Source organism: Vulpes vulpes, chromosome 7 (assembly GCF_048418805.1).
Source record: "Vulpes vulpes isolate BD-2025 chromosome 7, VulVul3, whole genome shotgun sequence".
NCBI lineage: Eukaryota > Metazoa > Chordata > Mammalia > Carnivora > Canidae > Vulpes > Vulpes vulpes.
Genome location: NC_132786.1, coordinates 19,880,739 through 19,903,351, shown reverse-complemented (window position 1 = coordinate 19,903,351; position 22,613 = coordinate 19,880,739). Strand labels below are relative to the sequence as shown.

The following is a 22,613-nucleotide window of genomic DNA, read 5'->3' as shown; positions in this document are numbered from 1 at the left end:
TCCTACTTCACAAGCTGTATGGCATCCCTGTATTAGGTATGGAGGGACCCTGGACCGGAGGCAGCGAGAGTGAAAGGGACCAGACCAGGACCCTGAGAGAAGGAGCAACTGGGTACCCCTCGAGCAACGGCCAGAGAGTCTTCTGTCTCCTTTGGGTTTTCTTCGGAGCACCTGTATGGCCAACTGTCTTTATACCTGGATGTTGCCATGGTGCCTTGAAGTTGACAAGTCCTAAAATGAACTCATGGTCAGCCTGGAGGAGCATCTCTGAACACATGTCACCAGCCACCCACTCCAGAGTCTCAGCGTAGTGGAGACTCCCAGAATCCTCCCTTCCTCCCTTCCAGCACCCAATTCCTGAAGACTCTAGAATACTTCACCGATTGCTGCCTCACTCTCTCCTGCCAGATCAGGCCGGCTTCCGGCCCCCTTCCCGCCCACCTGTACAGCTCCAAATCCCACTGTAATACGCCCCCCCCCAACCCGGAACCCCTTCCCTGGTGCCCGCCCCTTGAGCTGAAGTGCAAGCCGGCTCACAAGGTTGGGGAAAGGGTGGGTTTCTCTGGTTAAGATGCTCGGAGAATAAATTGTCCAGTGACCTTGGGGACCCCCTTATGGGGCTTTCTTTCCGAGTCTGGACGTCGTGGGCCTGGACGTCGTGGTGGGCCTTTGGGAGAAGGTCTGGTCGCGATGAGAGCTCAGCTTTCCAAAGCTCCGTGCTCCCTCACTCCCGCCCCTCGGGAAACCCCGCTACCTCTAGGACCTGGAGGATCCGAGTTGGGGGGTGTCACCCCTCCCCGCCCCCCGCGAAGCAGGCACCGGAACCGCTCTAATGGGAACCAGCAGGCGTTCCGGGAGGGCTGCACCCCGCGGTGTGGGATTCCTGCGGAGACCTCAGGGGGCCGGCACCGGCGCTGGGGTGGGATGGGGTGGGATGGGGTGGGATGGGGTGGGAGTGGCTGCCGAAAGCTGTGGGGTCAGCGGTGCGGGCCCCACGCCCCCAGCACGAGAGGGCGGGACCCCGCGGCCGCGCCCTGGGGTGACCTGACCTTCCCGGGAAGTCCCTCCGCGCCGCTCTCCCGGGCCCGCCCGCCACCCCCCTCGCGGAGCTTCCCTAGAACTCGGGGTGTGCGTGTAGCTTCCCCGCGAGAGCGGACGCGGGGCGCTCTCCAAGGCGCCTGCCCGGCGGGTCCCTGGGGCTGGGGAGCCTGGCGGGGGCCGACCCGCCCGGTCGTGGCGCGCAGCCGCTGGCCCGAGGGAGCTCCCGGGCGTGCGCGTCCCACCCCACGGGACCCCGCGGCCACCTCCACGTCCCCGCACCGGGCAGCCGGGGAGTCGCACGTGGCCCGGTCCCCGGCGTCCCCGGGGCGGGCGCTGGGGCCGCGGCGGAGGAGGGTCGGGAGGGCGGGGGTGGGGGCGGGGGAAGGGGGCAGCTGGGTGGGGGCTGGGGCGCCGGCCGGAGGAGTGGGAGGGGACAGGTTGGGGGGTGGTCTCTGAGGAGGAGCCTGGCCGGACTGTATTGTTCCACCCTCGCCGCCCCGAGCGCACGGCGCCGGCCGGGGAGGGCGCGCGGGGCGCTCGGCTTCCCGGGCCCCCGCTCCCGCCGCCGCACCCCGCGGAGGCCCGAGCCTTCCAGCGCGCGGGAGACGCCCCCGCCCGGCCGTCCGGGCTCCGAGGGGGCCCGCCCAGGTGGGGAAGGCGGGGAGGGGCGGCGGCGGGCGCGCTGGGGCCGGGACTCCCCGCTGCGGGAGGGAGCGGGGCCCCCGCCTCGCCGCCGCCGCGCCCGTGCCCCCCCGCCCCCCAGGCCCATGGCCGCGGGACGCCGGGGCGCCCCTCCCTAGCGGGGCGCATCTCGTGGTCTCCCGCCCGGCCGGCCGCATGGGGGGCGGAGGGTCGGCCCTGAGGGTCTGCGCCGACCACCGCGGCGGCATCAACTGGCTCAGCCTGAGCCCGGACGGGCAGCGCCTGCTGACGGGCAGCGAGGACGGCACGGCCCGGCTCTGGAGCACCGCGGACGGCCAGTGCTGCGCCCTCCTGCAAGGTACACCCTCCCGCTCCGTCCCCGCCGCCCAGAGCCAGAGCCAGAGCCAGAGCCAGAGCCCAGCCCCCGCTGTGCCGGGCCCCCGTCGGGGGTGCTCGCCCCGGCCCCGCCGACGACCCGCCGAGCCCCCTGGGGCCGCCGCGGGGTCTATCCTCAGCCGTCAGCCTCGGGCGGAAAATCCTCTCCATCCCCAAGGCCTTAGCAGACCACCGGGATCGCACCTCTGCGCCCTCCCCCGTCTCTCACTCCCCGCTGGCCTGTGGCCGCGCGTTTCCTCTAGGAGCCACTGTGGTGACCGCCAGGGCTTGGGAAGTGCCCGCGGGACTGAGCACTTAAGACTGCCTTGGGCAGTCTTCACACTGCTGTTCTCCCACTCGTGCAGACAGGGAAACTGAGGCAGGAAGTAAGTGGCCTGGGATCACACAGACGGTGGGGAGGGGAAAGTTGGAATCTGAACGCCCCCTTCCCCATCTGACCACTCTGCTGCCCCTGCAGCCTCGTTTCTTCTACTGGAAGGGGTGCTGGAGAGGGATGGATCAAAGTTTCTCAAAAGGGGGTTGTTAAACCAATTTAACGCAGTTGGAAACATGATGCAGTGGCAGGAGGCACACATACAGCGCACATATTGTTTTATAAAGGTTTCACAAATGCACACATATCGGTCTATATTTACGTACCTAGTTGCTGGAGGCAGATGTACTTCTTACCCTGCATCCCTGTCACATGTCTACACTGCAGGACTGTGAGGCCCCTCTCTAGCTCTGCCCCTGTTGTCGCCTGAACAGCAGATACAGCCCCTCGAATCCCAACACTCTCTTCACTGTGGTTATTTATCATTGCCTGTTCTTTTTCCACCATAATCAGCAAGTCCTGGGTGGCCTCCCCAGGGCCTTCCAAGTTCCTGTAGGCACAGAGAGTACAAATTAGCTTCACTGTTATACAAATCAGCTTCACTGTGGGCTGATACTATTGGCTTTATTTTATTAATTTTTAAAAGATTTTTAATGTATTTATTCATGAAAGAGAGGCAGAGACACAGGCAGAGGGAGAAGTAGGCTTCCTGCAGGGAGCCCCATGCAGGACTCCATCCCAGGACCCTGGGACCACATTTGAGTGGAAGGCAGGCGCTCAACCCTGAGCCATCCAGGAGTGCCTTGACCCTATTGGTTTTATTTTTTTTTTTAATTTTTATTTATTTATGATAGTCACACACACACACACACACACACACACACACACACACACACAGAGACACAGGCAGGGGGAGAAGCAGGCTCCATGCACCGGGAGCCCGACGTGGGATTCGATCCCTGGTCTCCAGGATCCCGCCCTGGGCCAAAGGCAGGCGCCAAACCGCTGCGCCACCCAGGGATCCCGACCCTATTGGTTTTAAAAGCAGCTATGGTACATATTTCAAAGCCCAGAAGAGATGAATTTTGGCTTGCCTGTTATTTGGGGGTGAGGGTGGATAAGGCAGAGTCGGTTACAAACTAACACACATTCCTCCTGCCACCCCCAAAGTCACACAGATTGGCAGGCCCTGAACTGAGACCGGAAGTTCTAAGATCCATCCAGAATTTAAAATCCAGCTGTAGGGCAGCCTGGGTGGCTCAGTGGTTTGGCGCTGCCTTCGGCCCAGGGCATGATCCTGGAGACCCAGTATCGAGTCCCACATCAGGCTCCCTGCCTGGAGCCTGCTTCTCCCTCTGCCTGTGTCTCTGCCTCTCTCTCTGTGTGTCTCTCATGAATAAATAAATAAAATTTTAAAAAAGATTTTATTTATTTATTCATGAGAGGGAGAGGGGGAGAGAGAGAGAGGGGCAGAGACACAGGCAGAGGGAGAAGCAGGCTCCAGGCAGGGAGCTTGATGTGGGACTCGATCCGCGGATCACGCCCTGAGCCAGGGGCAGGTGCTCAACCGCTGAGCCACTCAGGTGTCTCTGGACCGTAGGCTTCTAATAGCCCCGAGCTTCCCTCCTGCAGCAGCTCTGCTTTTTCAGTACTTGGAATTGGCTTTCAGATGCAGTTGGTGAGCTCCAAAGGAGAAAGTAGGCTTAACTGCTAATTATTCTGTAAAAGGAAGAATTGAATTGAATGTAATTATCCCCTTCCTCTCTTTTCTTCTTATCTGTTGGGTGCCTATTCATTTGGGGGCACTTCACTGGGTCAATGAGATAGGCAGCATGCCCCAAAATGGCAGTCCCTGTCCTGGTCTGTCCCCGTGTAGTAAGGGGCCCAGCCCAAAGGTTCCAACCCACTGTGGCTGTTCCACGAGCATCCTCGTCTTCCAACAGCATCTTCTAGCATGACGGGGGTGCTGTTTGTTTTTAATTCTGTGTGAACAAACTGCACACTCCTATTTACTGGAAGCCTGATGATGCCTGCCCTTCCGGATGACCCGTTACTTTGCCTCCGGGTAGCAGGAGGGGCCATCAAGAGCTTGGGCTCTGGAGCTGGGCTGCTTGGGCTCCAATCTCATCATTATTTAACTTCTCATGCCTTAGTTTCTTTATCTGTGAATTGGGGGACAATAAAATAGTCATCTAGCCTGATGAGGTTGTGAGGGAGCAGGAGCAAGCCAGTCAATAAATAGCTCCTGGCACATATTAGTGGCCACCATGGTCCTCCAGGCCCACAATCCACCAGCCTGGACTGAGTAAGAGCATCTCCTTGGCACTGCACCGGGCCGGCTCCAAAGCTCTTCCCCCTTTTGCTTCTCACAGCCGTGGTTATCCCCTTTGGAGGCTCCAAAGGGCTAGCCAGTCCTCCCGAGTTTACACAGGCAGAGCCATTCACACAGGCAGAGCAGCACTGGGGGAGGGGGGGCTGCCCCCTCCCTCCTGCTCCAGAGCCCTTGCCCCTCTTGGCTACTGGCTTGACTGTCCTGGGTGCCTGTGTTAGATGCAAAGATACTGCCCCAGAGAATTTGCAGGTTGGATGGAAAGAATGATGGCTAAACTGAGGGACCATGTGCACTTGAACTTCAGATGAGCAGGAACTCTGTGAGCCCAGGTAGTCAGGGTTCACCTTTTGGGCTAGGTGGGGCTGGAAGGGACTGGGGACAATTTTTAACTCTTAATAGAAAACATGTAGCATCAAATTTACCCTCTTAACCATTGTTTTTTAAGTGTACAGTTTCAAGATATTAAACATTTATGATGTACCACCATTACCACTATCCATCTCTAGAATTTTCCATCCTGTAAAACAAACTGAACCCCATTTCTCCCTCCACCAGCCCCTGGCGCCTACCATCCTGCTTCCTGCCTTTGTGAACCTGACTGCTCCAGGGACCTGGTACAAGTGGAATCATGCAGTGTTTGTCTTTCTGTCACTGGCTCACTTCACTTAGCACGATGTCCTCCACGTTCATCCCAGGTTGTAGCCTGTGTCAGGATTTCTTTCCTTCAGAAGGCTGAGCACTGTTTGGTTGTGTGCATTTTTTATGCCCACTCATCTGCCACTGGACACTGGGGTTGCTTCCACTTGACTGTGGTGAGAAATGCGACTCCGTGTAAACGTCTCTTCCAGGCCCTGCTTGCAGATCCTTCGTGTAGATAGATACCCAGAGGTGGGCTTGCTGAATCATCTCCTGCATATTCCTGAAGGAGCATGTGGGGGCACAGGGAAGGCTCTCAGACATAAACACATCATTGTTAACTTTGTCCCAACCCAGGAGAAATTCCATCGAAAAGCAGTTTGTCTTAAGCATAGATGTGAAGGAAACCCTGGAGGGTAATTCATCCTTCGGGCTCTTCGGACAGCACCGTCCGAGGGTGGTGAGCTCCCTGTGGGTGTGGAGTGAGGAGCCACAGGTGGAGGCAGGAGAGCAGGCGGGTTGAGGGTGTGGGCCGAGAGGAGCTGGGCTGGAAGGCCAGGCCCTGCGGTGGCACCATGACAGAGCATGAGCCTGCCCAGGCCGGGGGCTCGAGGCAGGTGGCCCGAGGCCGAGACTTTGGTGGCTTCGTCAGACACTGTCTATTTCGACCACACCTTCTGTGCTCTGGACTCGTGGCTGTCACTGCTCTGGCTTGCTGACAGGACACACGGAGGGGTGGCTCCATCAGGCAGGCCCTAGCAGGAAACAGAACGACACCCCCAAATAACAGCTCAAGGAGAGTTTAGTAAAGAGACGCTTGCAAAATGTGGGCATAGTACAGGGGAAGCGCTGTACTATGGGGCTGGTCCCTGCAGGGCTGTCCACACTCCTGGAGCTGAAGAAGCCAGGGTGGGGGCCTGCAGCCCCTGAGAGGGTGTGGAGAGGCCTTCCTCCGGGGAACTGGGCCAGCAGATCCTGACCTAAAGTCTCCTGCTGGGCTCCCAGCTGTCTGAACCCTGCCGGCAGTGAGGGGGGATCCAGGAGCTGCAGGGAGCAGGCTGCAGAAGAGGAGAGAGACCCCGAGGGGCAGACAGAAGACCTGCCAGGGCCAGCAGAGGCAAGGGAGGCCGCTCTCTCCAGGCCAAGTTGGAGGCATGAATGTTCCAGCTTGGCTGGGTGCCCACACCGGCCCACCTCTGCCACCGCAGACCCCGGGCAGCCCCTCCTGCGTGTGCACGGGGCCCTTCGACTCGGAACCCCCAGCGAGTCTGAGGGTGTGCGGCTGGGGAGGCAGGGAGAGCCGACTACCTTGGCAGAGAACCCTGAGCCTCAGCCTGTCCTTTTGAACATAATAACTGTATCTTATCTGCATTCTTTATCCCTTCAAAAATGTTTATTTTTAGTTTGGCTTTTTTGCTTATTCTACACAATTGCAGCGGCTCACGCCAGTGGCGTTATGGTCCCTGGAGACGCAGTGCCCCCCCCCCCCTTCTCCCTCCTGCCTTCCTCATCCCTCCCCGGGTGACCCTGTAGGCTGGGGGCAGTGGACCTTGTCAAATGGTCTGTGGGTTGCAGTCGGGGACACGCTCTGCAGCCTCTGCTGGCAGGGCTCTGAGCTGGGACTCCTTCGGTGTGGGTTTTCAGACGTGGAGTAGGAGCCTGGCGTGCCGAGGAAGGGGCTTGTCCCTGGGAGGGCCTTGACTGCTGCAGGGAGCCTCAGCCAGCCCACGGCCAGGCCCCCAGGAGGGCAGAGGGTCAGCCTGGCCTAGCTCCAGGGATGAGCTTTTTTTTTTTAAATAATTTTTTTTAAAGACTTTATTTATTTATTCATGAGAGACACAGAGAGAGAGAGGCAGAGACACAGGCAGAGGGAGAAGTAGGCTGCATGCAGGGAGCCTGATGTGGGACTTGACCCCAGGACTCCAGGATCACACCCTGGGTCAAAGGCAGGCGCTAAGCCATTGAGCCACCCAGGGATCCCGAGCTTTTTATTTTTAACGTTGAAAAAATTATTTTCATTATTGATTCTTTTCTTAAAGTCTTTGTTTATAGGTATTTATATATTTTTTAAAGATTGATTTATTTGTTTGAGAGCGGGGAGGGGCAGCGGGACAGGGAGAGAGAATCTCAAGCAGACTCTGCACTAATCAGAGCCCAGTGATCCCGAGATCACAACCTGAGCAGATACCAAGCCAGCCCCTTAACCAGCTGCGCCCTCCAGGCCCCCGCATAGGCATTTATATTTTTACTGTATATCCCTTTTTTCTTCCTACTCCCATGGGTCATATAATTGGTCACCCAACTCATGATCTTCCACATCCTGGTTTAGTGGCCGTGGCTTCACTGAGTAGGGGTGCCATGGCTTACTCGCCACACAGTTTTCCAGTGCTTGTCTTGGCCTATGAACACTTGGCACTCTGCCTTCCTGCTGTCAGATGCTGTCGAAACCGGCCAGAATGGGGCCGATGCCCCTGCGGAAGCCTCTCCTGGTGTGGTTGGCGTCGGACCGCACGGGGTCCGAGGAGGACTGCGGGGTGCGTGTGCAGGGCCGGCTCGCCCACACCCAACTGCCCTCGGGGCGCCGGGCTGCCTTCCAGCCAGCCCGGGAAGCCAGGTGGCTCCTTAGACGGCGCTGAGCCCTCCCCGCAGCAGCTCTGGTTTCAGGGAAAGTTTGTTGACAATCTTCAAATATTTTATAAACATTTTGAGGTTGGCAAAAAGCTGGGCTGTGTTTTGCCAGACACATTTTGCCCTCGACTTTTAGACTGACGTGCATTTTAAGGAAACGTAATCTGCTTCGTCTTCAACTGTTTACTTCCTTCACACAAACGTTGTTTTCTTAGAGGCCTGGTACATGCTATCCAAGAAGACTGAAAACATGCCTTCCTTCCTTCCTTCTTCTTCTTTTTTTTTTTTTTAAAATCTGTTTCTTAGAACCCAGGGAGTTGGGTTCTTCCAAGAGTAACTGAGCTAAATCGCTGGGGCTGAACAGAGCACATCAGCTTGAAACTGCCCAGAAGATTTTAAATCCTTGTCTGTCTGATACCAGGCATCTAGATGGAATTTAGAAAATCAGTCGCAGTCTTTAACATAATTATTTCCCACACGTGTAAATATTTAAATTTATCAATTTCCTCATCCATGAAATGGATCTTAGGTATAACGTTCCTTTGATTCAATTGATTTTCCGACCCCTGGATTCTCTTCAAATATACTCAGCTTCAGTTTGCTATCAAGAGTTGTTACCCGGGGTTGCCTGGGTGGCTCAGTCAGTGAAGCATCTGCTTTCGGCTCAGATTGTGATCCCAGAGTCCCGGGATTGAGCCCTGCATTGGGTGCCCTGCTCAGCAGGGAGTCTGGTCCTCCCTCTGCCCCTCTCCTTGCTCATGCTTTCTCTCTCAAATAGATAAATAAAATCTTTGGAGAGAGAGAGAGAGAAAAAAAAAAAAGAGTTGATATCCAAGGTGTAAACATTTTTTAAAAATATATGAGTATAGGGGCACCTGGGTGGCTCAGTGGATGAGCATCTGCCTTTGGCTCAGGTCATGACCTCGGGGTCCTGGGATCGAATCCCACATCGGGCTCCCTGCATGGAGCCTGCTTCTCCCTCTGCCTGTGTCTCTGCTTCTTCCTCTGTGTCTCTCATGGATAAACACATTTAAAAAAAATATATATATATATATGAGTATATATAGGTATAGAAATAGATATAAGCATAGATAATCTTTGCATATAGGGGTATATGTCTAACCCATAAATTCTGATTTTATTTTTTTTAAGATTTTATTTATTTATTCACAGAGACAGAGAGAGAGAGGGAGGCAGAGACACAGGCAGAGGGAGAAGAGGCATCATACAGAGAGCCTGACATGGGACTCGATCCAGGGTCTCCAGGATCACGCCCTGGGCTGCAGGTGGCGCTAAACCACCGGGGCTGCCCATAAATTCTGATTTTAGATTCTAAATAGATTTAGATTTTATCACGAGGGACGTTAAAGGATTTTGTTGTTTTTTAAGTAAACTGTATACCCAAGGTGGGGCTCCAACTCACAACACCAAGATCAAGAGTCACATGCTGCACTGACTGAGCCAGGCAGGTGCCCCTGAGGTGGAGCCATCTTTACATGAAGGACAGGCCCTCATGTCCTATGTAAAGATGTCCCTCATGTACTATGTAAAGATGTCCTATGTCCCTCATGTACTATGACTGGGGACCTGAGTGCTTCTGGGGCTGCTTCATAACCCTTGATCCCAAAGCCAAGCCGATAGTCAAAACATTGACCATCGCACTAACAAGGTGGTGGATGAGCAGGTGCGCATGTCTGAGATTCTGGGCTGATGGAGTGTGTGGCCTCCCCCTGTCCTGGACATCCACCCTCAGCTCTGTGCCTTACCCACCATTTCTCCCAAGCACCAAAATTCTGCCCCAAGGGCCCCCTCCTGTTTTGGTGGGTGCTATTTTCTTTCCCAGAATGCTCTTCTCTCCTCCCCACCCTTCCTGCTCTATAGCACCAGGGCTTCTCCTCTGCTGACCCCCGATGTGTCATGTTGGCTGACTCTCTCCTTCCAGGCTCAGGCTCATGCTCTCTGAAGGCAGGGAATGTTGTTGTTGTTGTTGTTGTTTTAAGATTTTATTTATTTATGCATGAGAGAGACAGAGAGAGAGGCATAGACACAGGCAGAGGGAGAAGCAGACTCCCCACAGGGAGTCCGATGCGGGACTCAATCCCAGGAGCACAGGGTCACGCCCTGAGCCCAAAGCAGATGCTCAACCACTCAGGCACCCAGGTGTCCCGGGAAAGTGTCTTAATCATCCCTGTTTCTAGATTAGTTTCCGGTGGCCGCTGTGACCAGCGATCTCACTGGGTGCCTTAAAGCAGAAGTTTATTCTGGCACAGTTCTGGAGGCCAGAAATCCAAAGTCAGTGTCAGTGGGCCCAAATCAAAGTGTTGGCAGGCCTGTACTCCCTCTGAAACCTGTGGAGGAGAACCAGCTGCCTCCTCAGGTTCTGGCAGTGGCTGGCGCTCCTTGGTTGTGGGCACATCATTCATCTCAGGGACACCTTCAGGTCATTGCCCTGTCTCCACAGCATCTTTTCTCTACATCCTCACATCTCCCTCTGCCCCTTCCTTCAGAGACTCTTGTGCTGCCATTCCTGGCCATCACCCAGGACACTCTCCCCATCTCAAAATCCTTAATGACATCTGCAAATATATCTTTTTTCCCTAGTGAAGTAACATTTCTAGTTTCCAAGAACTAGGACCTGATTCCTTTAGGACCAGTGTCCTTCCCCAAATGTAAGAACAGCCACCATCCAGCATTTCCTCCCATAGCTCCTGAGACTCCCAGATTGAAATCGTCCCCTCAAAGGGCTAGTGGGCCTGGACTCGTCTCAAACACTTCCCGCGCTGGCTTTCTTCCCTGCTGTGCCCTGGCACACTCACGCCTCCCCTTGTCCACAGGGCATGAGAGCTACGTGACCTTCTGCCAGCTGGAGGACGAAGCTGCCTTCACGTGCAGTGCTGACTGCACCATCAGGAAGTGGGACGTGCGGACCGGGCAGTGCCTACAGGTGTTCCGAGGACACACATCAATTGTGAACAGGTCAGGGTGGCTGGGGTAGGGGGCAGGGGACAGAGATGTAGGCCATGTGGCCCCTGCCCTGGGGGAACTTAGCTTCCGTGGGGAAGCACCTACGTGCGGGCGCGTGTGGAGATCATGGGGAGCATAGCATGTAGCCCTGGAAGGCCCAGGATGCCAGCGTTTCCAGGCACGACAGGGGGCTGACTGCCCAGGGCTGCATGTGGGGGTTTGGGAGGCCTCAGTGGGGGAAGGGAGGCTTGTGCCTGGACGGCCCCCCGGGGTGCCCGGGTGTGCGCTGCCCACTGCTGGGCACAGGGAGAGGTGCTGGAGGCCACAGCTCCTGCATTCCAAAGGAAGTGGTTTAATTGGTACCTGATGGTAGACCAGGGGCTTGTTTTGGAGCAAAACGGGGATTGTGCTGAAGATGGAGTCAAGAGTATTTTTAAATCTCTCCTTCCCGTGTTGTTGAAATCCCCACCTCCTCCTTCTCGAGGAGGTTTGAATTTTTCCTTTCTTTATTGAATTTGGGTCTGAGCTGAGCCATGAACATTCCTCTGCTGATCAGATCAATTTGACACTATTTATGTAACTTGTGGTGGCCGTCTTAAACTCCCGAGGGAGTGTCCTGGATAAGCAGGGGTCTGGGCACCTGCCCGCGGGCCCTCCAGGCCTCACTGACGGGGTTTGGGGGGTGCTTGGGGGTGCACCGAGGCAGTCAGAAGAAGGCCAGGTGCAGGTGGGCGTTTGGAGGGGTCGGGGCCGGGTGGGTGGGGATGGGGAACTGTTCACAGCCACGAGGGACACTGCCAGCATGAGCTCTGCGCAGGCCTGGGTCGAGTGGGAAGCGACTGGCGGGGTAGTTCAGTGCTCGGTGGGTGGCAGTGGGGGTGCCAGACCCACCACTGACTGGCTGGCAGTCCAGCTGCCTGCCGGAAGAGCCGCGTACCGGCAGGGCCGGAGCTGGGTCACGTCTCTCGGCAGAGAGGTGTCCCTGAGATGAATTGTGCTGGCTCAGGATGGCCATGAGTGGGCAAGGTCACCTGCCAGCTGCTGAGCGAGGCCCCTGCTTCCTGAGCCAGAGCAGGACGAGGGGGTCAGGGAGGACACATGTCCTGCTGGTCGTATCCCGACATCCTTCCTTGAGGTCAAAGAGTGTAGGTGCCTGGGAGTCTCCTGTTACAAGGCTGGGGCAGGTGGGAGAGGCCACATCTCAGGTGACCGGCCTGCCCTCAGCTTGTACCTTGTATCCGTCAGCTGCTCCTCAAAAGCAAAGCTGGACCTTTTTTCTTTTTTTTTTTTTTGGTTTTATTTATTTATTTGGCAGAGAGAAAGCACAAGCAGGGGGAGCAGCAGGCAGAGGGAGACGGGGAAGCAGGCTCCTGCTGAGCAGGGAGCCCGATGTGGGGCTTGATCCCAGGACCCTAAGATCATGGCCTGAACCGAAGGCAGATGCTTAACCCACTGAGCCACCGAGGCGCCCCTCAAAGCTGGACGTTAAGGCTGGGAATGATGCTCTGCTGGGGTTATACTCTCCTGGGCACACCCACACCATAAACACACACGTTCACACACATAAGCGCAGGTCCATGTGCACTCAGACACGAACGTACACACACACATTCACACACACCACTCTTGAAGGGCTGCTGCCCTAAACAGATAGTTCCGGGGAGATGCTCTGTATTACTTAGTAACTTTCCTGCATCACTAAGTAACTGTGCCCACGAATGTGCCACATCCCCGAGGTAAGGGGGGATTCACTTCCTCCTGTGTTTTCAGAGTCCAGCCAAGTGGGTGAGTTCTGGATGGGAGGCACCGACCATGCCTTCTCATGCCAGGCCAGAGCGGGCGGGATTCAGGCCCCCAGTACATCACCTGCGGTGCCACATGGTGTCACAGTGTCACTTTCTCTTAGACATACGCACATCATGAAAACCATCCATCCTGGGTGTTGAGGAAGAAGTGAGTCAGGAACCGTGCATGTGCCGGGGGGTGGGCCTCCTTAATTACCTGTGGGAAGTGAGCACCGGCCGGGGCGGCGGCGTGGGCAGTGTGGGCGGGAGGGCCGCGTCTCCCCCCATCTGTGCCAGGCTCCAAGGCAGAGGGAACACAAGATGCCTCCGACGCTGAGGTGCGGGGTGTTGACTGCTCAGTCCCCACACTTGTGACACACGCCTGATCCAGCTGCCTCCCTCTGCCGCTCCCCTTTGCAGGCTCCTCTCGGCAGGGAGCTCTGGGGGTGCTCAAAGCTTCTTAATAAGGGTGTGTGAACCGAGCCTTTGACCTTATGCAAAGTTCTAGGCTGAAGACAAACGTGTATTTCTGGGGAGAGGTTCTTAGCATCCCTTAAACTGAATCTGAGAATCATAAATGTTTGCTGCTCCCGAGGCCTTCTGGGGTCCTGGGGGGCAGGGTGTGAACCGAAGTCTGCTCCTCCCACACGAAGTTCTCTGGGCTCACTGAACACACAGGCCACTGGGCAGAGGGACCCTGAGATGGCCTGCTGGGCATCCCTGCGTGGTCTGACCCCTGCCCTATCCCTCCTCCCACCAGGATCCTGGTCGCCAACAACCAGCTCTTCAGCAGCTCCTATGACCGCACAGCTCGAGCCTGGAGTGTGGACAAGGGCCAGGTGTCCCAGGAGTTCAGGGGCCACCGCAACTGCGTGCTGACCCTTGCCTACTCTGCTCCCTGGGACCTGCCTGGGGCTCCCTGTGCCGAGGAGGTTGGGGGGCTTCTGGTGACGGGCAGCACGGATGGCACGGCCAAGGTATGGCAGGTGGCCAGTGGCTGCTGCCACCAGACGCTGCGGGGCCACACGGGTGCCGTGCTCTGCCTCGTGCTGGACACGCCCAGTCACACGGCCTTCACTGGCAGCACCGACGCCACCATCCGTGCCTGGGACATCCTGAGTGGGGAGCAGCTGCGGGTGTTCAGGGAGCACCAGGGCTCCGTCATCTGTCTGGAGGTGAGCTCCGCCCAGCCCCTGCCTGTCTGCCGGCAAGGCCGCTGGGCCACCCGGTGTGCTAGTTAGCTAGAGCTGTGTAATAAGTACCACAGATGGGATGGCCTACACGATGGAGATGGATTGTCTCATCATGCTGGAGGCTGGAAGTCTAAGACCAAGGTGGTGGCTTGTAGCTGGACGTCTTCTCCCAGGGTCCTCACATGGTCTTCCCTCTGCATCCAAATGTCCTCTTCCTCTTCTTCCTCTTCCTCTTTCTCTTTTTTTTTTCTCCTTCTTTTCTTCTCCTTCCTTCCTTCTTCCTCCCTCCTCCTTACTCCCTCCTTCTTCTTCCTTTCTTCTTTCTTCTAAGATTTTATTTATTTGAGAGAGAGAAAGAGACAGCAAGAGAGAGCACGAGTGTTGGGCAGAGGGAGAAGATTCTGCTTAGCAGGGAGCCTGGTGTGGGACTCAATCCCAGGACCCCAGGATCCTGATCTGAGCAGAAGGGAGACGTTTAACCGACTCTGCTATCCAGGTGCCCCTCAAATGTTTTCTTCTCCTTTTTTATTTTTTATTTTTTTTTATTTTTTATTTTTTTAATTTTTATTTATTTATAATAGTCACAGAGAGAGAGAGAGAGAGAGGGGCAGAGACACAGGCAGAGGGAGAAGCAGGCTCCATGCACCGGGAGCCTGACGTGGGATTCGATCCTGGGTCTCCAGGATCGCGCCCTGGGCCAAAGGCAGGCGCTAAACCGCTGCGCCACCCAGGGATCCCTTCTTCTCCTTTTTTAAAAAAACATTTTATTTATCCATGAGAGACACACAGAGAGAGGCAGAGACATAGGCAGAGAGAGAAACAGGCTCCCTGTGGGAATCCCAATGCAGGACTCGATCCCAGGACCTTGGGATCACGCCCTGAGCTGAAGGCAGACGCTCAACCGCTGAACCACCCAGGTGCTCCTCAAATGTCCTCTTCTTTTTTTTTTTTTTTAATTTTTATTTATTTATGATAGTCACACAGAGAGAGAGAAAGAGAGGCCGAGACATAGGCAGAGGGAGAAGCAGGCTCCATGCACCGGGAGCCCGACGTGGGATTTGATCCCAGGTCTCCAGGATCGCGCCCTGGGCCAAAGGCGGGCACTAAACCACTGCGCCACCCAGGGATCCCCCAAATGTCCTCCTCTTATAAGGACCACAGTCATATTGGATTAGGTTCTACCCTAATGACCTCACTGTAACTTAACTACCTCCTTAAAGACCCTGTCTCCATATACAGTCCCATTCACAGATACAAGGGTTAAAGCTGTTGTCAACATAGGAATCTTGGTTTCTAAAAGTGTTAGGTGAGGATTATATTTTTTTTGAGGATTATATTTATTTAGAAACCCTGGTCCATAATTCCTAAATCCAAAAGCTCCAAAACATAAAGTGTATTTTTTAGATTTGGCACTAAAACTTGCTTGGCAGCAAAGCCTGGCCTGGACAGATAGGAGGCTGGTTGGAGTTCACTTTACCCCACTTCCTGGGAATATGCATTCCTTTGCTGTAGAAACATGAGCATGTTGCTAAAAATCCAAAAACTCCTAGAATATGTCTGGCCCCAAGATTTTGGATCAGGGATTATGAGCGTGACATCGTGCCCATCCCTGGTGGTTGTGAGGGCTTGATGAGCTAGCGGTGGACGTGGCCCAGAGCCGGGGGCATGGCTTGCTCTTGGAGCCTGTGAGCTTGTGCTCTTATTGTTGGGCATCTAGCGGATGTGCTGCCACTGCTTATATTTTCTCATTTTACACATGAGAAGATAGGATCAGAGAGGGTAAGCAACTTGTCCAAGGTCTCACAGCTGGTACGGGGCAGACACAGATAGGAACCCAGGACTGAACATGTAGCCGGCAGCTTATAAAGGTGTGACGGGGCCTGTACTTTGCTGGAGTTGGGGAGCCTCTCTTCTGGCTGTTTTACTCCAGAGGTGGGATGTCCAGGGCCCAGCTGTGCTCTGCAGCCTGGCCCTGCAGCTTCTCTCCTTCCCTGCCCAAGTGCATCTGCTGCTGTGAGTGGAGGGGGGAGAAGCCTGCGCCCCAGGGGCCTCCACAGCAGAGCCCCAGGCCTGTCTGCCTCATCCTGCCATCTACTTGGAGGGGTCACATACAGGGAGATGGCCCTCGAGCCCCATCCCTCAGAACTGCAGGGCCTGTCCTTTGTGACATGCCCCCGTCAGGGTCTGTCTGCTTCCCCTTGTGCCTCGGGCCTCCTCTGGCCTCCCCAAGCTGCCCGGCTGTTCCCCGTGGATGTCCTCTCAGGAAAGCAGCCAAAGCGAACAGTGAGGTCTTAGGCAGCCAAGGACAACACGCTTGGAGCATTTCCTTGGCCTCTGGACTCATGATTTGTACTTTGAAGCTGTGCGGCTTGGTCACTTTTTTTTTTTTGCTTGGTCACTTTTAAACACAGTGTGACAGGCACCACATTGTTGGGACACGCTGCATGGGGAGCAGGAGGCATCATCCCTCTGCCACAGCAGCCATGGAAGCTCAGCGCTTCTGTTGCGTGCGCTGAGGGGTACAGGGTTGCAGAGGCTGCGTAGCCCAGGGTCCCACAGAGGCTTCCATCCCACAGGCTACACACGCCAGCTCCCTTTATTTGAGGTTCGTGAGTCTTGTGGCTCCTGGAGGCCTGGGGCTTTGTCTGGAGTGACAGTCAATGGGGATGGTCAGGACACACTGGGGCCTGGGGCAGACACGCGCTAGGGGCAGCAGGAGGAGAGATCCCAGGGTGGCTTGCCCACAAAGGAGTGGTGGGATTAGCATGGGGGTGCTTCTTTGGGCAGAGAGGACTTGTGAGAAGCCCGAGGAGGATGGCATGTCCCCAGGGCTTTGGGGGACAGTGAGAAGCAGGGCAACATACCGGCTCTGGCCTCAGGCTGACAGGGCCAAGTGGGCTTGGGGAGATCCTCTGGCTTTCCTGCCCCTACCCTTGTTGATGGCCCAGGAACCAAGCTCTGGGAGTGTGATGCAGATAGCAAGAAGACCGAGTGATGGCCTGGACCCTGCCGGAGCCCCTTGGGCATGCAGGTACACGTCCACACCTGCTCTGTTCTAGGGCAGGGGCTACCAATAAGAGGGGCCAGAAGTCAGGCTGTGTTGGCTGGAGCCAGCTGTAAGCCTTCAGGACCTCAGGGCCGGGCCTGGGAGACTGTTGGCCATGTCTCTACGCCCCTTCTTGTCTGTGGGGAACCACCCGCAGCCTCTCCTCCAGGAGGCCGGACGTGTTCCTGGAGATCCCATCGCCTCTGCCATAGTGAACGGCCCAAAGCCAAGTCTGACCTGTGCTGTGGCTGGGGTGGAAATACAATCCGGACCAGTCAGAGTCCTGTCCTCTGGGATTTAAACTGGGAAATTATCTGGGGAAACTGGATCAGCTGTGGGGACTGGAGTGGCAAGGAGCCCAGAGTGTGGCTGTAGCTGGGCAGGTGTGTGCTCAAGCTAAGAGGGCATGGGACACATGAGGGATGCCGGTGGCCAGCCTGTACTTGCTCCAGGCCTGCTGCCCGCTGCCCCAGGAGAAGGGCCTCCTCTTTCCTGAGCCTCCAAGGTCTGGCATGGACGGCTCTCTCTGGGGCTTACAGCCGCCCTCCTCACCCAACTTTTGGTTCTCCTCTGCATCACTGCTAACCAGAGCTGCTGGGTGGGGGCACTCTTGGCTACATGTGGTTTTGTCTAGAGGAATCTGCAGAATTATTTTAATGGTCTCTGCACTTCCCTTGGGCTGGGACACTATCTTGGCAAGGGGTGCTCGTGTGAGGGGCCTCGCAAACCCCATCCCTTCTCTCCCAGGCCTCTTCTTTACCTCCTGCGACACCGAGCAGGGGTGTGTGAATGCCACTCTGGTCAGCTGGGGCAGGTGGGAAGTGGGGGAGCCTGTCTCTAGGGCTCCTCCCTCCCCACCAGGGCAGCCCTGGGAGCAGGAGCTTCAGGACCCGACAACAGCCACTGGGTGTCCAGCTCTGGTCCTAGCAAAGATCTACCTCAGACACACTGCAGCCACTCAGGTTACTTCTAGACCTTTCTTTTTCCTTATCTGCTCTTCTGCGGGAAAACGTTCAGAGTGAAAGCCTTGCCCTGGGAGCCCTTTCATCAGCTGTGTCAATAGGAGAGAACACCAGGTGCGGCTTGGCCATAGCTACAGGTGGATTCACGTTAACCTTTCCAGGCACGGACTTTTCTTCAGTAGGGACTGCTAACGAGAGACACCTGACAACAGTAACGGCCCCGGCGAACATTCTGTGGTCCTTGCCCTTAGCGTGTTGAGCGCCCTACAGGCCTTCTCTGTACCCCCCACGAGAAGGCACTGGCAGGATGCTCCTCTACCGGGGAAGCAGTGGAGGAGCAGAGTCAGTGACTCAGCCAAGGGCAAAGTGACAAGATCCCTGGGTGCTGGAGTGGCAGTGGGTGGTTCCCCACAGGCAGGGTCATTTCCTGCTCATCCACACTTTCCAGTGGGACCCACACATGCCCCTCCCCTAGGGGGCTCCGCGTCCCCTGCTGCTGCCCCAGTACGGAGGGGTCCGGCTCCCACCCTCCTTCCTCCTCCCCCAGCTCGTCAACCGGCACGTGTACTCGGGCAGCGCCGACAGGACGGTCAAGTGCTGGCTGGCAGACACGGGCGAGCGCGTGCGCACGTTTGCGGCCCACAGACACAGCGTGAGCGCCCTCAAATACCACGCAGGCACCTGTAAGTGACTCCTGTCCCCGTTGCCCCAACTTGTGCCCTTCATGCCTTGACCACACCCCCAAATCCCCTGCACTCAGGGCCTCTCTGCTCTACTTCTTACTCAGCTGCTCCCTCCTGAGCCTCAGCGGCCATTCTGGGTGGTCAGCAGCCATGTCTCCCCCGGGCACCTGTAAAGAAGGCCCAAATAAGGGTGGGGGGATTCCTCTCCAGCTTCACCCAAGAACAAGCAGCAGCCTGAATGTTCAGAAGCCCTAAGGTGAAGGTCTCTAATTCTCGAAATGAGACTATGACACCACTTACTCCAGCCAGACTTGAGGGCCAGGTAGGTTTGGCTTCACCTGGCATTAGGTTTGACTATAAATAAGAGAAAGCCCAGATTAACTGTGCTTTAAATGAAATAATGGTTTATTTTTCTCACATAGAATTTCAGAGGCTGGCAGTGTAGGTGGGAATGGATAGCTCCACAAAGTTATCAGGCACCCAGTTTCCTTTGATCATTTTGCTTTATCACTCTTAGCACATATCTTATATCTGTTAGGGGGCCTCATAGTTTAAGATAGCTGCTGGAGCTCCAGCCATCATGTCAAGTTTTAGGCAGATAGGAAGATGACAGAAGGGCAAAAGGATGCATCTCTTAGCTGAGTGGGTCCCTTTAAAGATCTTTCTTGGAAGCCCTACCCACAGACCTGGCATATATCTCTTTGACCACTGTCTGCAAGAGAGACCGAATAATAAAATCTCTTATCTGGAGCTATTGCTGCCAGAATTAATGGGGTTGCTTCGGAAGAAAGAAGGGCAGAATGGCTTATTGGGTAGGCAATGAGCTGTCGGTCCCACAGGTGTCAAACTGACACATCTGAGCTTTGCTGGCTCTGTCCTGCAGACTTGGCACATGTTCACACCCCAGACACACCCAGTGATCCAGAAAGCACCCCCGCTACCTCCACACCTACATGGGAGCAAGGCTCCCAGGTTCCTGAAATCTCTTTCCCAGAACAATCCCCAGCATTATGTTCTGTCATCAGATCCCCCTCTTCCCCGTTTTCACACACACACACTGAGGGGGCAGATGGGTAGGGGGAGTCACAGCAGAAACTTGAAGTTGACTTCACAGCACAGGTGTTAGATGAAGATAGAATGTGGATCTCTGAAAATAGAGCCCGAGATACCCTTGAGATTTAGGTGTCTGACACGGGAAAATTATTTTTTCCTTCTTCCTGTGTCCAAGCCTGTAAGTGTGATCACAGCTCTGCTCCCAAGTCAGGGCCTCTAAATTAAAAAGATTAAAGCCACCCAGAGCGCCTCCCCTTGGCAGCAGCTGGGATGGACCTTACCTGGTATTAAAGGAAATTGGTCCAGGGTCTTTGCCAACAGGCTGTAGGTGGCTCAGACTTAATTCCTGACCCTCTTCCCACCCACAGGACACCCAGCAGCCACACTGGGTGGGGGGCAGGGGAAGCAGGAAAGGAACAGAAGAGACCCAGGAATGAAACTTCCCCTCTTAGCAGCAAGACTGAAATAGGCAGGTGAAACAGTAAGTGGGGATAAGGAAGAGATAGATCCCCGAGCCTAAGAATCCCCCATGGCTTGCTTGGGCTGCTGAGTGGGCATAGCAGATGCTGTGGGTACCACACGTGGAGCACTTCTTTCTGCTGAACCTAAGGTCCTCTGCCCTAGAGTGTTTTCCTGTGAGGAGCAGGTCAGAGGATGGCTAGGAGCTGACACCCACAAGAGAGGCCCTCAACCAATGACATGCACCCCCCCACCCCAGGGGCACAGCTCTGAGACCTGGTCTGCACCCTCTCCCAGGGGCCACCTGCAGCCACCTGAATGGGCATCCTTCTTTCTGTTTCTCTCCCCACTTAATGGAATGCCCTGCCAAATGAAGTGTTTGCACCCAAATCCCAGTGTCAGGGTCAGCTTCTGGGAGAACCCGGGCTAAGACAATATGGAAACAAGGGAGTTCTTCTGGTCAGTGTTCTCATTGTGGTTCCTGACCAGCAGCATCCTCATCACCTGGAACTGGTTAGGCATGCAGGTTCTCAGGCCCCACCCCAGGCCTCCTGAGACAGAAACTCAGGTGGGCCCCGCAATCTGCCTTCACCAGCCCTCCAGGTGATTCGGGTGCTCCCTGGAGTCAGAACTCTTGGACTGAGTTCTCAAGTACGAAAAGGCCCCAGGACAGCCGAATTCCAGGGCCCTCCCCTGTGAGCTAGCCAACACAGTGTCTAGGCTCTGTTTGGAGGGCCAAGTTCATTACTGAGGAGGGAGAGGAACGACTTTCTGGGTGGTCCTTGCCCCAGTGGGCTGCTCAGATGATGGGGGGTGCGTGACCTTCCCCCCAAGGCAGGGGATTTAGAGCAGGGAAGCCAGGCAGTCCTGCAGAGCTGTTTGCAGAGCTCGGGGAGGGTGTGGACCCCCCTCAGTTCCCGGGCTCCCGGTAGGAGAATGCAGGTGCCGCCTCCTTCCTTGCAAGGGGCTCCAGCTAGTCCCTAGCTGGGCCTTAGGACCTCCCCGCCTCCAGGTCGCCTCCGGGCCTGGGGCCCCCCAACCCCCCACCCCCGGCTTCCTGGGGAAGGCGGGGGCTCTCGGGCTGGAGGCCCAGCGGCGCCCTGTGTCCGCAGTGTTCACGGGCAGCGGGGACGCCCGCGCGCGCGCCTTCGACGCCCAGTCTGGAGCGCTGCAGAGGGTGTTCCGCGGCCACGCCTTCGTCATCAACTGCATCCAGGTAGGCGCTCCCGCCCGCTCCCGGACTCTGCCCCGGCGGGGAGAGGAAGGCCGCCCCCAGCACCCGAGCTCGCTGCCCCGGAGGGCGGCCCGGGCGCCCCCGCAGCGCCGCCCACGCGCCGCCCCGCCCCGCCCCGCCCCGCAGGTGCACGAGCAGGTGCTCTACACGGCCTCGCACGATGGCGCGCTGCGCCTCTGGGACGTGCGCGGCCTCCCGTGCGCCCCGCCGCCGCGCCCCGCCGCCCCCGCGCGTAGCCGCTCCCGCCTGTTCAGCAACAAGGTGGGCTGCGCCGCGCCCCTGCAGCCGGCCTGAGCCCCGGGACGCCGCCGCCCGCGCTCGCCCTCGGGGACCGCGCCCCCCCCCCCCCCCCACCAGCGAGCATCCCCGCACTCGGGTCTGCACCTGGCGCCGCGGGACCCTCCCCACCCGGGGTCAGCGGCCCCTCACCCCCGAGCCTGGGGGCCCCAGGAGCCAAGCCTGCCCTGAGGGGAACCGGGGCGGGGTGGATTCCCTCAAAAACCCTCGAGCCGCGATTGTCACTAGTTTGGCAGATTGTCCCGAGGACACTGGGGAGGAACTGAAATACACGTCCTTCTAAGCGCTCTGACTGTGTCTTTTGTTCTGCCCACGCTCAGCTTCCTCCCGAGGGAGGAGGGGTTCCCGCGCCCGGGGCCTCACCCCCGGGGGGCCTGCCCCTCCCCGGGGTGCAGGGGGGCTGCGGCCCCGTCACCCCCACCGCGGCACTCGCGTGGGGAGAGGCCCGGGAGCAAGGAACCGGCCCTGCGGCCTGTCCGGGTGGCTGCGGGGATCCGTGGGCCCTGCTGGGAGCCCCCGGGTCTGCATGAGTGGAGGAGGGCGCTGCCCTGGGGTCCGGGTGTGCAGGAGCCGGCCCGGGGGCGGGGTGGAGGCGCGGGACATCCCGCAGGAGCCCCAGGGGCCAGGCCCCGAGGAGAGCCGCCCCCGGCTGCCCCATCACCTGAAGGGGGCGCTCTGGCAGCCCTGGCTGCTGGCGGTGCCCAGAAGCTGCTGGCCGCGCCTGCGGTTGAGCTCAGCGTCTCGCGGGGCCCCGAGGCGGAGGAGCAGGCTGTCCACGGCGCTAATCCAAGAGCTGTTTCACCAGCAAGACGCGCTGTAGGGCCTGTGCTCCCGGGGCAGCCAGGTCCAGCCCTGACTGGTGGCTCCCTCTCCCTCAGGCCCACTGATAGGTACGGGATTGACACCTGGGGCAGTAGGAAGGGTCGGGTACCTCTGCGACTGTCCTCCAG

The 22,613-nt window shown here is 57.0% G+C and overlaps 1 protein-coding gene and 1 long non-coding RNA gene across 6 annotated transcripts in view; one reads left to right on the top strand and one right to left on the bottom strand.

The window, feature by feature from the left end:
- The window catches only part of LOC140599644 (uncharacterized), a 31,125-nt gene extending 28,342 nt beyond the window's left edge, over positions 1-2,783 (bottom strand). The window contains exon 1 of the long non-coding RNA XR_012002507.1: positions 2,719-2,783. This is a non-coding gene — a long non-coding RNA (uncharacterized lncRNA). The remainder of the gene's footprint in view (positions 1-2,718) is intronic.
- WDR86 (WD repeat domain 86) lies at positions 1,500-21,952 on the top strand. 5 transcript variants are annotated; one of them, XM_072763153.1, is made up of 8 exons: positions 1,500-2,041; positions 10,823-10,964; positions 13,497-13,911; positions 16,878-16,960; positions 17,837-17,937; positions 18,485-18,620; positions 21,145-21,348; positions 21,493-21,952. In XM_072763153.1, exons 1-8 carry the CDS (start codon positions 1,879-1,881, stop codon positions 21,944-21,946), a joined length of 1,698 nt encoding a protein of 565 aa, XP_072619254.1. In that variant the 5' UTR covers positions 1,500-1,878; the 3' UTR covers positions 21,947-21,952. The 5 variants fall into 5 exon arrangements, with proteins under 5 accessions (XP_072619254.1, XP_072619255.1, XP_072619257.1 ...); XM_072763154.1 differs by having other exon boundaries at positions 1,630-2,041; positions 21,245-21,348; XM_072763156.1 differs by lacking the exons at positions 16,878-16,960; positions 17,837-17,937 and having other exon boundaries at positions 1,630-2,041; positions 21,245-21,348.
- The last annotated feature ends 661 nt before the right edge of the window (positions 21,953-22,613 follow it).